The sequence below is a fragment of the Amaranthus tricolor genome, chromosome 14 (assembly GCF_026212465.1).
Source record: "Amaranthus tricolor cultivar Red isolate AtriRed21 chromosome 14, ASM2621246v1, whole genome shotgun sequence".
Lineage (NCBI taxonomy): Eukaryota > Viridiplantae > Streptophyta > Magnoliopsida > Caryophyllales > Amaranthaceae > Amaranthus > Amaranthus tricolor.
The window spans coordinates 5,134,432-5,150,846 of record NC_080060.1 but is presented as its reverse complement, the minus strand read 5'-3'; the positions used below and the strand labels follow the sequence as shown (position 1 = coordinate 5,150,846).

Sequence of the window (16,415 nt, the reverse complement as noted above, 5' to 3'; positions counted from 1 at the left end):
AACACACCCATCTCTCCTTCCCTTTTTCTTTTCCTTTTTTTATTTCAAAAATATTATCGAATGTCAATTCAAACATAGCGTGCATATTTCATATTTTATAAACTCTAACTAAGAAACATGATATACTAAAACTATACATATAATTTTGACGCATCGCCCATCCACACATCAACGAAATCTTATTTTAAGAATTTGACCATGTGAAGTTTCATCATTTGAAATTGAAAAGGTAAATTTAAACGTTTTAAAAACTATAGAGATATTTGCTTTTTTTTTTGAACCTTGAGCCTAACCTTGAGCTTCTTATCATCATTATCATACTCAGTGTATCACGCTTATAGAATACTATGGTCTAGGTCTGGGGAGGAAAGAAAGACGGCAACTCATACTCATAGAGATGAGTGCGGTCAAAGAGTTGCTCACCTCGAGAAGGGTCTTCAAAAAAAAAACATTCAAATATCCAGAAGCCTCTTAAAAGGTTGAAAATGCCACCTCCTAATCATTTGGGCCGAGTTAGTCAACTCTCAGCTTATTTAACCATTCATTATTCTTTACCAGCTAAAATCAAAAACCGAAATTTATCCAGTGCACAATCCAAAACGCTAAAAATACCAAAAGATATTCTAACAACTATATAGTTTTACAACACTTTAGCTCTTAATGCTTATTTCCTTTCCCTCGATTCCCTACCTTTAACTTAACTTCCAAGTTCCAAAAAAAAAACAAAAAACTAATTTCCTTTTTTCTTTTAAAAAAAAAACCAAAATTTCATCTACATAAACACACAACTCCCTCACAAACTACACACTCTTTTCTCACTTTCTATCTCCCTCATATTAAACATAACACGAAAACTCTCTATATAAATTTCCCAAGTAAAGTTAAAAATGCACACAAATGGAGAAGCCAAACAAGAGGAAAACCTCTTAAAAAAGAAAGGGCAAAAATGGGTTAATTCCCTTGAAATTGGGTTAAGACTATCAGCATTTGTAACTTCCATTTCTGCTACTTGTATTGCATTTACTTCCAACCAATCTGCCCTTATTTTTGGTATTCAAATGGAAGCCAAATACAGCTACTCTTCTGCTTTCAAGTGAGTTCATTTTTCCCTTTTTTTTTCTTTTTTTTTGTTGTTATAATAATTTAGAAATACATGAATGATAAATTAAATGCTGTAAAAATTCTTGCATGAAATATGGTAAATTTGTTTTTTTGGGCAGGTTTTATGCATTTGCAACTGCAATAGCAAGTGTGAGTTGTGTTTTATCATTGGGTTTCATCTTCTTTCTCAACTGCAGAACTGCTCCTTCAAACTATAATTGGTTCATTTTCATGCATGATCTGGTAATTTATAATTATTTTTTATATTTTTTATTTAAATATATGTAAACAAAAAGAAATTCTTTGTGTTGGCTTAATGTATGCTATGATAGTGTAGTGTACACCAACAAGAGTCGTCCAAAATTGACCTGAATTATTGAAACTGAGTATGACTCAAGACTTCATGCAATTCAAAATAACTTGCATTTAAAAATCTAATTAAATTGTCCTGATAATTAATCCGACTCAAGATATTATATTCAAAATCTACTCAAATACTCGAATTTACACCTGTAACACCAGCCTCACGTGTTTATGTGATAGTAGAATGGAGAGCAATGAATGTGGGTTAGTGAAGGTAGTGAAGAGTGTACACAATAAGATTAGTGAACACTATTTACATTTAGGGCTTGTTTGGTATCCAATTTTTTGAAGGTCACTAATGGAAACGCCTAACTCAAACCGTTACATATTATTTGTTTCAACTCTAAAGTAATCGTTTACGTTACTTTCAGAAAATGGAATCCTCTAATTTTTTACCGCTCGTAATAGTGGTGTAACGAATTCCCTTACCTTATTCCCTTTGCTCTCTTCATACCAAACAAATAATAACAACACCACTTACCATTACCTTACCTCTATTTATACATTCCCTTTCCATTACATTACATTTTAAGTTGTCATACCAAACACCCCCTAGAGTTTACCTTAAATAAATAACCAAATTTTTAACAATAAATTAATTTTTTTCAATTTGTTGAAAATAAATTTATGTATTATTTTTTAAAAAATAAATTCATATATAAGACATATTTACTGAAAATATAAAAGTTGGTTTCTTATCAAAAATTTTGCCTAAATAAATTGATAGGGAATGAAAGTAGTTGTATATTCACACTTGAATTCCCAAACTGCATCTATATTTGGAAAGTTGTCCATTTACAGGACTTTCTTGTCCCAAAATAAGTTCATACATCAAAATGAACCTCCTCTTTAACCCTTTTTAGTTGCTTCATTGTGATCTTTCAACCATCAATATTATTGTCTTTAAATAAATTTCAGTGTAAGAAAATAATTGTAATGATAGTTTGTATTTGTCCCACAAGTTCTTCATTCAAGTGATCAAGTTAATTTTAAGTCAACTATTTCAAATCAATTTAGAATCAAATTTGAGTACACATTAGTTTTTAAATAAGTTTAAATTCATTTTGAAGTGATATTATTTTGAAGTGAGATTTGGTTACATGGTCGAATAAATGTCATATCTTCAGGTCTATAACACCTCTACATAAATGTATTCAATATAGATCTGACGAATCGATACTTACCTAACCTTGAAACCGCATCTGACTTGACCCGATTTCAATATAAATTTAAAATTATATAAAATTAATATGGAAGAAGACTCGGTTTTAAACCAACCAGAAACAATTAACTCGAAATCAACATGATAATTTGAGTGAACACCCTAACCTTTATTTGAGAGAGAATCAACTTCAGCTTTTCCACCCAAGAAAAAGTAATCAAATTCATCTTTACATTTTTTACCTTAATTTGTTATCTTGACAACAATTTTAATGGGTTGTATGGGTTAGAAGTGACTAGTGTTTTTTCCAAGCATGCCCTTCTCCTGCATGAACCTATTCTTTTGGGAGACAAATTCAATGCACATTTCTCCGTGGCCTCTTCTTAGAGGAGGCATGGATATGATATGTTCGCTATTCTCCCCCCAAAACCCCGACTTGTGCATATTGGGTTGTTGACTATTACCGTAACACTCCTAGAATCAAATGTTAAAAAGAAACGAAAGATAAAAATACGAAGTATTAGACAACGACAAATTAAAAACTAACCATTTGTTACACTACAAGAATATTTTGAAATTGTATAAAAAAAATTAGAAATAAATTAGATGGAAAAATGCAGGTGATAATGTGTGTGTTGGTGTCCGGATGTGCGGCAGCAACATCAATAGGATATGTGGGACAATATGGAAACGAACATGCTGGGTGGATGCCAATTTGTGATCATTTTCATGCCTTTTGCCACAAAATTACTACTGCTGTTGCACTTGGTTACATCTCTTGCATCTTCTTCTTCTTCCTCACCATCATCTCCACCACCACCGTTGCTCCGACTTTACACCTTTGATTACAAATATTATTATTATTATTACTGATCGTAATCTAAAACGACTAATATTGTATTCACGGTACAAGTATTATCGTCTATTTCATCAATATCAACTTCCCCGATTCCTTGTGTTGTTGCTTTTTTAGTATGTTTTTGTGACTTCCTTTCTTTTGTTCGGGTAAGATTGGAGAATTCTGATGATTTTTACTCAAATCACAATTCGAGAACAATAGACTGTTTCAGCTGCATAGTAATTTTGATTGTTTATATACTCCTATGTTATAGTAGTGCTTACTATTATTCTAGCAACTAAAATCTATATTTGATTCCAAAATATTCATCGGATTTACATCTGGGTAGGCATGGGTATAGAAACTTTACAATATGGTCTATGGGCAGTGGGTATGTTGGTAGTTTAGGAGATTTTAGGAGGGTATGGCCGTTAAGGGTTAAGGAAGGAGGTACCCGCTCCAATCTGCCCATTTTATCATCCCTAGAACGTCCGATCAAGCACAAGACATGACAACACAAAGAAAGGTACTGTTATTGATGATGAAATACTGCTACTGATTGCTATTATTAGTTACATACACCCTCTATTTCTCTGTGTCCCATTTGGTTTTTATCACTGTCCGTCAAACCTTAAGACGCTAGAGCATAGCAACGGAAAAACTCAAAGCTCGTCAAATGAAACTCAACTGTAAAAAATGACCCAACTCCAACCCAATTTGCCTAACAAATTTCGGCTTCATTTTCTACACCATCACAAAAGCATACCAACATCATTCTTAAAAAAGCATCAAATTATATTTGTAGAGGATGATTCATAATAGACATTATCAGTCACTACTCAGTAACATATCCATTGCCAAAGCTCCAACACTCTAGGGTAGCAATTTATCAAAAATGAAAACTTATCTCTTAAAACCTGGCTAATATAACAACAATGAATAGATAATGAGTTACTCTTTTCTAATTGGAGGACATATCAAACACACTCTTTGCCCTAACTAAATAGAATTCAACTGAACTCAACTTGAACTGGAACTTGATGAGTAATGAATGAGTGAAAATAATGGGGAATACCGAACATAACTTACTAGATACTAAATTGTAAGCAAGCGGGGGGGGGGGGGGGGGGGGCGTGGCTCTCAATCCTCATAATGACAAGTTGTGTTGTGGCTCTTTATGGTCTGTTTGATTGTTCGTATTAAAAGGAATTAGCTAGTAAAACTCCATGACAAGTTGTGTTGTGATGTTTGTCTAATACGGTAATGATCGCGATAGCGGCAACAGTGCGGAGTGATACGATTATCATATCGCCTAAATATCAGTCGAAACCGTAAGATATCCCTTGATGCGGCCCAAGACACGGTTTTTTATACCTTCACAATGGGTGAAAAATTAGTTTGTTTATTTTGAAAAAACCAGGCTTTTTCTCCTATTGCAATCATTTTTCTTTTTCACAAAAGTTCAATCCTCAGAAGTGTTATTAGGAGATAATGAAAAATTATAAGAAAAAACACATGTTTGAGATTGAGAGCTTCCTTACCTAGAATTCAAAAACATGAACCCAAGATTTACTACATTTAATTATCAACATAAAATAAACAGAAGATTTACACATTAATATCATCCAAACTAACAAGCACTAAATCACAAAACCAAAATTGTGCATATTTATATAAAGATGAAAAGTCTGAATTTTTACCAATAGTAGAAACCACTTCTAGCATGCCGTCTTCAGCACACAAATAAAGAAGAAAACCCTAAAAATTAATTCTAAAGAACAAGAAACCCATTCAAGAAATCTCTTGATTAAGCTTCTGAATTGCACAATACATTTTTCTTCTTGAACCCACAGCATGAATCCCCATATCTTTAAGATCCTCTAATGTTAACAATGGCAGAACCTCTTCATCCACTTCATGAATCTCAAAAAGGGGCCAATACTTACCTAATTTTAACTCATCTAACCAAACCCTAACACCATTTTCATCCTCTCTTCCCCATCCTCTTGCACTATGCCCTCCATTATCAAAAGCCCCATCTAAATCAATCCCATGATCCCCAAATCTTGTCATATTAATATGATTTGCTCTGAATTGCAAATCTTTTTCATTATCCAAAGAATGATGAACTGGGTTCTTTTCATTCAATGGACTTTCAGAACCATCCAATTCAAAATCCCTAGAAAACCCATCTACTCCCCCAACTTTATCATCATTTCTTTTCGATACCCAATTGGTTCGAGGTCGTTTAGATTCCCTTTTAGGCTTAGAACCCTTATATTTCCAACTCCCAATTGCAATATTATCACGAATAAAATCACCCCTTTCTCCCTCCTCCCCTAATTGTTCGTCTTCATTACCTTCTTCCAATCCATCCAAATTAGTTAAAGAACAAGGTTTGGAAACTCTATCAATCGATTTCCACTGTTTCGTTAAAGCTGCAGCAGGTTGATCCCCAATTTCCACCAAACGAACACTTGGTCGACGCTGCCGTTTCGTAGTTTTATTTATCTTTTCTTCCATTGTTGATGAAATTGAAGGTTGATTACTTCTTCCGCCATTGATGTGAGGCTCGTGTGGTTGATTTTCTTGAGCTACGGCCATAGCAGTTGCAGATCAAGAGTTAGATTGAAGCGGGTATGCAACTCTTAGAAGATTGAAGAGAAAATATAAGTAAAGTATGAATATTAAATTCAAAGATTAGGGCTTATTACTTTCCCTGATTTGGGCATGGAATTATGTTGGTGATTTCTGGACTTCTTGAATAGACGAGTGAATGAAGAATTTGCTGGGGCATTGGATTTGGCTTCTCCAGGAGGGAGACTAAAAGGCGTAGAGCAAAAAAAAAAAAAAAAAAAAACCGAAGAGGTTCCCAAAGTTCTAGGGAATTGACGTGTGGAGTGGCAAGTATGCAATTTAGCTTAACTTTTGAGTTTTTGACTTCACTCCCACCTTACTACTTATATAAGAAATGGTTACTCTGATAAATAACTTTAATTGTACAAACTAAAACAAAATTCACTCACTCTTATAGGCGTTTAAAATATGCAAAGTATGTGATTATAGTATGTGAAATAGATGATTATGATATATAAAGTAGGTGATTAAGGTACGTAAAATATGTGTTTATATGTGAGAGACTAATTGTTTTAAGATTTGTGATTAGGGGTTTATGGTATGTCAAACAAGAGTTTATCTCTTTCCGTAAATATCTATTTCAGATATTATAAAAACCTACTTGATAGAAGTATATATAGTAAGTGTTTATGATGTGTCAAGTAGGTATTTGTTATTTTTTATGTAATTACAACGACGTTCTTTTAGAACAAAAGATTTAATTACTTTATTGAAAAATGGTTGAAATAAAGATTTATCATCCATGAGAAATTTGATAAATTGTTTATACATCATATCATAATGAACTTTAAAAAGAATTAAAAACAAATGTCATAATCAGTCTTTATGACCACATTTCTTGCTAATCCCAACAAAATGAATACTTATTGTTTTTTGTCTTTGAATATAGTTTTTTCACCATTGGTCACCACATATGTGAATTTAATATGAGAAGGAACCTCAATTGACGACTCACAAACAGTAGAGTATGATTTATTTTGGTAAGATAACACAGACAAGGTTTTTTACATTTTATTGTTTCAATTTTTGATAAATAATATGACACACAAATAATATGATTTATTTTGAGAAGATGACACACAAGTAGTTTTTTTTTTACATTTTTTCTCTCAATTTCCCCTAATATTAGTGAATAATAAATAAATAAATAAATGAATTAGATCACACAACTAATGTAGAATTTCATGATTAATAGCATCTACACCTCTTTGAACTAAAAAATTTGCTCCAACATGTATTCTTTGTATATGAATTAAGTGTTTGATGACGAATGTAATAATACAGAAGAAAAGCTTATAAGAGAAGGCGATTGATGATTTGTGTGAAAAGATAGAAATAAAGTGCTGTTTATAGGAAAAATATAGTCAGATTTGAGTATCAATTAGTTGCCGGACAACGAACCACAACAGGGTCGGATTAGACCGCATGCCTGGTTCATGTCGTGATCGTGCCAAACTTCCCAATCAATGTCCCCGTCACAGCATCAGCCCACTGCTTTACTCTTTCTGCCGAGTCACACCAGCGGCGGGCTTGCGTTGTGCCGGGCCATCTGCTTATCAGCCCCTCTCTAGTTAGAGATCATTTACCACGGAAGAACAAATCTGAAATAAATACTCCTACAAAAGAAGTAACTTCAGAACCGACAGCATTTAGTATCTACAGAAGCAACCTCCAGACAGGAGGCAGGAGCCTTTTTCTAGTTACATAACTATGAAAGATGGAGTAGATAAGATTACAGACAGTAAAATACAGTTAAATGAAGAAAACACATGGACAAAACAATTAAATTTTTTCTTTAACATGGGCATCAGAAGCTCCACTTCTAGAAGCCCAAAAAATTTGTCACTAATACTTTGCACACTAACATGTAACCTAACCTCACGGCGTTCTACTGACACAAAATCAAAGAACCTTATTCCAGCTTCATTTGTGCCATCTTCTCGACCCTCTTTGGCTCTGCTGGGAAGTACTTTATCCCAATCAGATCTCCTACGTTGCTAATAACCTAAATTTCAACAAGAATGACTCGTAAGCTAACAAACTGCTCAAATTTTGCACTGTTTGCATGTGGCGAGTTTTTAGATAAAATGCAATGAACCCTGAAAAATTAGACAAAAGAAGATAAAACACCAACCTCAAGAGCTTTAACAATGATCAAGGCGATTATGCTCACATTTTGTTTGAGGCACTCCCTAGAAAATGCAGGAATTTTTGAGGGATTGTAGAGCATTATGGGCATCACTGGGGAATCATTATCCCCAAGGACCTCAAAACCCATTTTCTGCAGTTCAGACCGGAAGAAGTTACTGTTTTCACGTATCCTGGTAAGCTTCCGTGCACCTAATATGCGTAAATTGTAGTGTCATACTGAAGTATTAGACGCAAATCACTTAAAACAATGGGAAAAACTACACCTTAAGGCAGTAAAATATCTGACCTCTACTGGAACCATCCTCTCCAAGAAGAACCTTTATTGCAGATATAATCTGTTGTGCAGCTGGTGGTGATATTGATGTCCCATAGAGATGAGCAGGACATGTGTACTTCAGATATTGAATAAGATCCTACATCAAATGGATCATAAATTATAAGACATGAAAGATTCATTTATATGGAAAATTCTAGTTTCAGCTCAATAAGCTCATGATGGTCTAGTCACCTAAAATGACATGCATGAAGTAAAAAAACAAATGGAAATAAACCTTTGAGCCAGCAATATAACCACCACAAGATCCAAATGATTTTGTGAAAGTTCCCATCATAATATCTATTTCAGAAGTATCAACTCCTAAGAGCTCACAGACGCCTCTACCCGTTTGTCCTACAGCTTCAATGCTGTGTGCCTCATCCAGGTAAACATATGCCTAAAAAGAGGAAACACGAACACTGATGAGAATAGAAAATCATGAAATGCAGGTGAAGGCAAGCTTCAAAGATATTTCAAGAAAATTAGGATTTATTATGAAAATCAGGATCTATTTCAGACTTTGCAAAGCAGAAATAAGGAACCAAATTGTTAAATATGTCACCAGAACTTGCATACGATCCCACAAGGATTGCTCACGGGAAAGGAGGGTGTGCGTTCATATAGTTCATCTTGTATAAGCACATCAACACAAGATACAATCTTTACTCCAACTACCCAAAGGGAGAATGCGGATAAGGAGACAACTCCTGCCTAATTTCTTTAGATGTGTCATTAGTCCATTGATAATTTTGAGCAGAAAATGTAAGAGTTTATTTTACATAAATATCGACAGTTCAAAATCTGCAAAATTAACAATGCTCAGGTTTGTTACGATGATATATTAGGTAATTTAGGATCTTCTCTACAACAATAAGGATCAATGAAAACATGTAAATACACTTAGCTGTTAAATCCTTGCCATGGCACTTGAATATTAATATCATATTTCGACCAAGGACTTTGCATAAATTTCACCATTAAACCCCGTTGACAGATTCTAGTACCAGTATAAGAAAAGTATTGTTAACACTAATAGCAGAAGGTTCATTGTCAGATTTACTTATCACACTGCTTTTTCATCCAGCAAGGAGCTCAGCAATTCTACCCACATGTGGACCATAATGATACATCAATAAATGGATATACAGGACTAGTTACGATTTACAACATCTCACCAAGCCATTAATCCCTTTCCAAGAATGCTACTGTAACTAGAGGTGTTCATAACCGGGTACCCGGCATTTCGGGTACCCGAAAAGCCGGTTACCCGGTTAGTCGAGTACCTATTTTAACAGCCCGTGTCCCGGCCCAATTTATCTGGGTACCTGATTTTTTTTGGCAAAGTTTATCAGCCATTTTTCTACAGAAGTTGTGGTATTGATACAGAAGTTTTTAACAGTTTTATTGGAAATTTGGAACAATAACTGAAACAAAAACAAAAAGGTAAAGGAAGAAATAACAATAAGAAAAGGCAGAGAACAACGGGAACTATTAAAATTTTTTTTAAAAAATGAGACTAAAAAATGAAAAAACAAATTAAAAGAATTAGATAAAAAAATGAATGAAAGAACAGTCTAGAACAATAAGAGTGAAAAAACAAGATCAATATAAAAATAAGAAGAAAGACAATGTAATTCTGTAGAAAAATTTAAGAACAACCAAAAACAATAATCCAAACTAACGAAATGATGAGAAATTAAGAAATCACAACAAAAAAAAAAAAAATTAAATCCAAGAACAATAATCCAGATCAAACTCAAAAAATCCAAAAAGAAAAAATACAGTGATTAGAAACGAAGTGAAGAACAGAAGATGTGATGATGTCGAATAGAAGAGGGACACTGAAAGTATCAGAAATGACAAGTTTGCAAATTGCAACTGGGTCAGTATGTTTTTAAGTGAAAACCTAAAAAAAATTCTTCTACACTAATGGGTCAGCGGGTACCCGTTGTGAAAAAATTAGCGGCCCATGACCCGACCCGCAACATACAATTTTTTTAAAAAATGACTCGCCCGTTTTAGATGCGGGTCGGCGGGTCGATTTTTTTAACACCCTAACTGTAACACCAGATTAAAAAAATTGTGAATGTCGTCGCGAGTTTGGTGACGGTTGAGATGTTTCCAACGTGGAACCTCACGGAGTCACGGTGTTACGATTTGTTTCACGGACATTGCATGCAAATTATTAACTGAAAAAAATCCATTTTAACATAGTAATTCACGTTGTCTAAAATATATCCATAAATTAAAGCTTATAATGCATTTTTAAAAAAAGATAATAATGGATAATATGCTAGAATAATAGCTTATAATGGTTGTTACTTTGTAATTTTAAAACGCATGTAAAGCAATGGGGTATTGCAGTTCGGTAAGCTCTAAATTCGCTAGGATATTGATTGTTTTTCTGGTTATCAATTGGTGGGAGGTTAATATTTTTTTGAATAAGAACTGAAGAACTATATAAACCATCAAAACAAAATATACTATAAAAGAGAGTTGGGCAAAAAAATTTACAAACCCAATATAGAAATATCTATTGACTCAGAAACTGTGCATGAGATATGGAAATAAAAATATGATAAGGTCTTTAGGGGTGTATAATGTTCTGGTTCACAGGTTGCTAGAGGTATTTACATTTGGATGGCAGTTAGAGGGTCTAAATTCTGAAAAGTTATGACACGTAATGCTAGATGTATGTTTGTAGAGTTGCAACTCCTTCCACAAGTACATTAAGAATGTATTAATGCAGCCCTTCCTGGGTGGTGGGTTAGTCTACATACTGATCTTATTTTGATGAGGAGTATATGGTGACATACAAATGTGTGTTGGGTGCGCTTGCACAGATAATTAATTGCCAAAAAAATTAATCTTCGGAAATTTTTGTGAGAACTTCATACTATTAATGAAGCAAATGGGATGGACTGTGGAAACAAGTAGGTGACTTGGTATCCACAACCATGCAAATTGTGTACGCGTCTCCAAGGTGGAATCATTATGTAAATTCAAGAGACATGGGAAAGTTGAGGGGACCTTGATATTCCAAGGTGGAATCATTATATAAAGCGGAGAAAAGTTATTTAAAAGTTATACAAGGGACAAGGCTCATTTGCTTGATATTCCATGTAAATGTGTTCTACCTTATTAAAATTCGAAACTCACAATGTCGTGATCAAAAGACGAACAGTAAAAACAAAGGAGGGAGAATAAGAAACATAAGGAGGTTCTTTGACTTGTGAATAGTCACCTTGTCCTTAACCAATTATCAAGAGCCGAAGGTCCCCTTCCAATTGGTGCAAACTACAAATTCATCAGGAGACACATGGATTTCTTCACAAATACGAGTGCAGGTGTCTTAGAAACTCTTCTTGCTCCCCGCCCTGCTCAAGTCTCCTTTATTTGAAAAAGTGAATCCCAATGGACAACCCATGGATTGGGAAAGCCTAAGAACATGTCATGAACTTGGTTTAAACGTTGGGCACTTACTTATAGGTAAAATGGTGTTCCCCAACCTAAGGAAAGCACAAATACGCTTAATTTTTAATTCAGTCAAGCTTAAAGGAGCTCTTAAGCATGGCTTCCAAGAAGGTCGTTCAAAGTTTTCTCAAACTCGAGTTCAGCAAAATATTGATTGTTGAATGGATACTTTGCAGCTCTTGGCTAACTTATACGATTCTTACACCCACGTCCTACCAATAGTACATTCAGCACAATAAGATGCGAACAGAAGTTCTAGCATCAACTTTCAATGCAACTCTAACCAAGCAAGTGAACTTGTCTTCAGTAGATTTAAAATTCTTGATAAATGATCGAAACAATAATCGCTTGACCAAGAAAAAAAAAAGATTTGTTGCACATTTGATTCACGTTCTGTGATTACTAACCAAAAATTAGCTAATCCATTGATTGCCTTATCGAAATTAACGTGAGAAGAAGCGAAATAAATGGTTCAAGATACAAGATATATGTAGGCATGTGGGTAGGAAATTTGGTTTGTAAACTTGGGTTGAGATAGAGAAAATTTATACATGCCTGACTCCCATTTGAAATTTGAACTGGACTTAAGGTGTGGATAATAAAATGGGTGGAATGGAAATGAATGTGTGTACTCAACCTTATTACATCAATAAGAACTTTCATTACTTAGCTCTGAATCCATGCTGCTGCCATATAAAAAAAGTTTGTGGAATCCTAACTTGTTAAGTGAGGATTAAGAGAATGCGTTCACTTTGAGGATGTTACAAAGATTGACTGTTTGGTACTGTTTTAGACTTATCATTCTTAGAAGTATGAATATGGTGGTTTGGTCCTCTTTTATGTTTTAGGAATTTGCAGTTCAAATCATGAAATTTAACACTGCAATGTTCTAATAAAATACCAAAATGGTTAAATGTGTTTCTAGGTTCCGTACCCGTATCTTGTAGATTGGAATTTTCCGACCCTTCATATACTAGTATACTCGAACAAACAAAAAAAATTGAGTAGTGATAATAAACAAGAACTTTAAAGCAATACTTTTAAGTTTTAAGCATAAACTCTTAGTCCAAGCTTGCCATTTGAATCTCAAAATAAGAGCATATGTAATTTCTATTTGAGATTCTTTTACCCAAGTACTTGCTGAAGATATTCAAAAAATAAAAAGCCATATAAGTAGGCAATTCAGATTGATCTATCAGATCTCAAGTCTTTATATATGCCAAAAGATGGTTAAAGAAATGTAGCAAACACCAAAATCACATCTTTATACAGCGGTATTTAAAAATTTAGAAGAAGTTCAATATCAATTAATACATGATTCTTTGTGGCACGTTGTCATCATTCTGTATCTAGGCAAGTTCAATTAAATTCAAACTGAAAAACAACTGCCACATTGCACATGGTATTAAAAAATTTCATAAATATATGAAGTTTTTTTCTCAAATTTCACTTTTCATACCTTGTATTTTTTGCATATTGCAACTATCTCAGGAAGGTTGCAGAGCTCCCCTCCATACTATATATGCCCTCCACAACAACGATTTTCTTCCATGGTCTGTGTGTCCTAGGTTGACCATCAGCAATTTGTTCTCTAAGTACGTTCTCCAAGTGAGAAGGGGCTACATAGAAGAAAAAAGAAGTGAAAGGAGACAACAACCACAAGATCTTTACAACATACTAACAACATCCATTACACCAATGCCAAGTAACTCTCGCCTAGGCGGGTTGGGTTAGATTTACACTACCTTACTCTTGTAATAACAAAGAGGTTTTGCCAAATTGCAAACATCATCAGTAAATTCACATTAATAAGACAAGCAATTAATTTAATGAGTCATTTTACAATTATCTATTTTTATTCGAAACAGATGGCTAAAAACCTTTGAAACTTCAAAAATTGAGCAACTAAAAAATCAAGTTTATGAAGAGAGCAAGTAATAATTTTGCATGTGAACTAAGCTAATTACTAAAAATAACTCACTGTTATGTAGGAAAACACGAATGGTGGCCCCTGATCCGCGAGCACCATTGACTATAGAGCTGTGATTCAAAGAATCACTAATGATCAGCCCACCCTATTGTTAGAGTACAAACGCTTTAGGTTCCTTAATAAGTCAAGAAAAATCCACAATATTCAACAAACTTCATATATTATTTAATAGCTCCAAATACCTTCCCAATCAAGACAGGGATAATAGCAGAATTGGTAACATATCCCATTCCAAACACTAAAGCAGACGGCTTGCCAACAAATTTTGCAACACATTCCTCTAACTCAGCATGTAGTACAGTAGTGCCTGTATGAATCACATTGCCAATGTAAGCTAGTATAAACGATATAGGCCAAAGGGAAAAAAATTCCACACAGAAAAGGGAAGTAAATCTTAAGAGCAGTAAGGTTACCTCCATCAACGTGAGGGCTACATGTGCTAGCAGAAAGCTGCTTTAGTGTTTTAATCACACGAGGTGTGCAATACTCATCAGCTGCTGCAAATCCAAGATAATTGTACGAGCCCAGGTTAAGACAATGCATAACATTGTCTGTACGTCTGCAGGAACATATCTTGAATTGATTGGCAATAAAAAATTAAAAAATAAAATAACCACAACTAACAACTAGCATTATAGCTGATAACAAGGATGTTGAAAGTAATATCTTCAGCAGAAAATAACAGAAACTTACTTTAAAGTCTTGTTACGATCATTAGAATAGCGCTCCACCATATCAAACCAAGCGTCAGGAGCACTTGCAATTGGCCGTTCAAAGCAGTCCTGCAAATAGTTTTGGCTTACTTTGGACATCTCATGCTAAGTTCTCGGTCATTAATAAACTTACACCTAGCAGCATATAAGTTAACTTAGTAGTATCAATTTTTGATGGCTTGTTTATGATCTTCAAATAAATCACTCATGAAATCAAACAATTAAAAAAAAGATGATGTACAGCTTTGACTACCAAGCAATAGAAATTGAATGTAATTATAAACTCGAAAGTACCTGAATACGTAGGTAAAGACGACGAATATAGAAATCTTCAAGTCCTAAGCATATCGGAGAATAACCCTAAAACCGAAAGAAACCAAAATTAGACGTTTATGAGGAAAATTAATAGCTAAAAATGCAAAATAGAGAGAAAAACGAAACCTGTGAAGTGCTAGAACTCCACCAATCGATGATTTTACGGAAAAAATCACGTAATTGACCAAAACAAAACAGCAATCCATAGCTAATGTAGGTGGTTAATACAGTCAGATATGGAATGGTAATCATGTTGTGATCTGGAAGTAAACCAGATCTCTATTGAAAAAATTTGTAGAAAAAAGAGATATGAGGAAAAGAAAAAGGTTCAACAATGGCGATGAAGGGAAGAGGGAAAAAAAAGAGAGGACGATGAGCGGGAGAAGGATGGTGAGCGAGGCAGAGAATGTTGGTTCAGCAGACTGCAATGGCTGTCGAGCTTGCTGGCAGACTTGCAGGCTGGCTGGCTAAATCCAAACGAGAAGGATGATAAGCCGATGAGCGATGGCTAATCCAAATCAAATCAAATTTGGCGTCAAGCCGTCAATATAATTAAAACAGCTGGTGAGAGACCGTTTTACTATGAGACGGATAATCTAATCAGCCTAAAAATAATTTTTCTCTATTTGAATTCATAATTGATACCTATAGATTAAAATTGATTTTTCAATTGATTATTTTAAGGTCTAAATTAATCATTTTTAGATCAAAATTGAAATTTTTTATAACAAAGCATCCATGAATTTTTAATCATTTCAAAAAAGCATTCATTTAATGAATCATTTTAAGGTCTGAATTGATCATTTTTAGATTAAAATTGAAATTGTTATAACAAAGTAGCTATGAACTCTTGATCAGTTACAAAAGCATTCATTGAATCATTTTCGCAAAACACAACTCGAGATCGACACTTTCTCCAACTTCACATCAAGAGTGAGCAAACTCTACACTTGCAACTTTTATTTTCAATTCCATTGTGAACAGAAATTAATGAGTAAAGAGCAATATCACTATTATTGATCGATGATTAAATACTACAACTGTACAAGTACTCTTAAGTTTTATGTTCCATTAGAACCATATGTTGCATTGAATAAGAATACTTGTATTGTATAATGCATTAACACTATTATTCATAGTGTTATTGGCTATTCATTTGTTGTTTGTTCTTCATCCATAGAATGATAGAATAATACCATTTTATTAACTCCATTGTGAAATTGTGAAAACAGAACCATATTAAGGTAGAGATTGATCAGTTAACATCAATATTGATCACTTATACGTTAAATTTGAAATGTTTTATTTTAATTGATCTGTTTAAGGTTTATTTTAAATTGAAATTGATACCTTTA

The 16,415-nt window shown here is 33.9% G+C and overlaps 2 protein-coding genes and 1 pseudogene across 2 annotated transcripts; 1 reads left to right on the top strand and 2 right to left on the bottom strand.

The window, feature by feature from the left end:
- Positions 1 to 413: 413 nt before the first annotated feature.
- On the top strand, positions 414 to 4,571 carry LOC130800295 (CASP-like protein 1F1). Its single transcript, XM_057663750.1, has 3 exons — positions 414 to 1,093; positions 1,221 to 1,344; positions 3,247 to 4,571. The coding sequence occupies exons 1-3, from the start codon at positions 888 to 890 to the stop codon at positions 3,469 to 3,471; spliced, it is 555 nt and encodes a 184-aa protein (XP_057519733.1). The 5' UTR covers positions 414 to 887; the 3' UTR covers positions 3,472 to 4,571.
- LOC130800294 (uncharacterized) lies at positions 3,327 to 6,440 on the bottom strand. The gene is made up of 2 exons (XM_057663749.1): positions 5,165 to 6,440; positions 3,327 to 3,465 (listed from the first exon to the last, which is right to left on the bottom strand). The coding sequence occupies exon 1, from the start codon at positions 6,066 to 6,068 to the stop codon at positions 5,256 to 5,258; it is 813 nt and encodes a 270-aa protein (XP_057519732.1). The 5' UTR covers positions 6,069 to 6,440; the 3' UTR covers positions 3,327 to 3,465; positions 5,165 to 5,255.
- An 868-nt stretch (positions 6,441 to 7,308) lies between these two features.
- LOC130800292 (long chain base biosynthesis protein 2a-like) lies at positions 7,309 to 15,564 on the bottom strand (annotated as a pseudogene).
- Between the last annotated feature and the right edge of the window lie 851 nt (positions 15,565 to 16,415).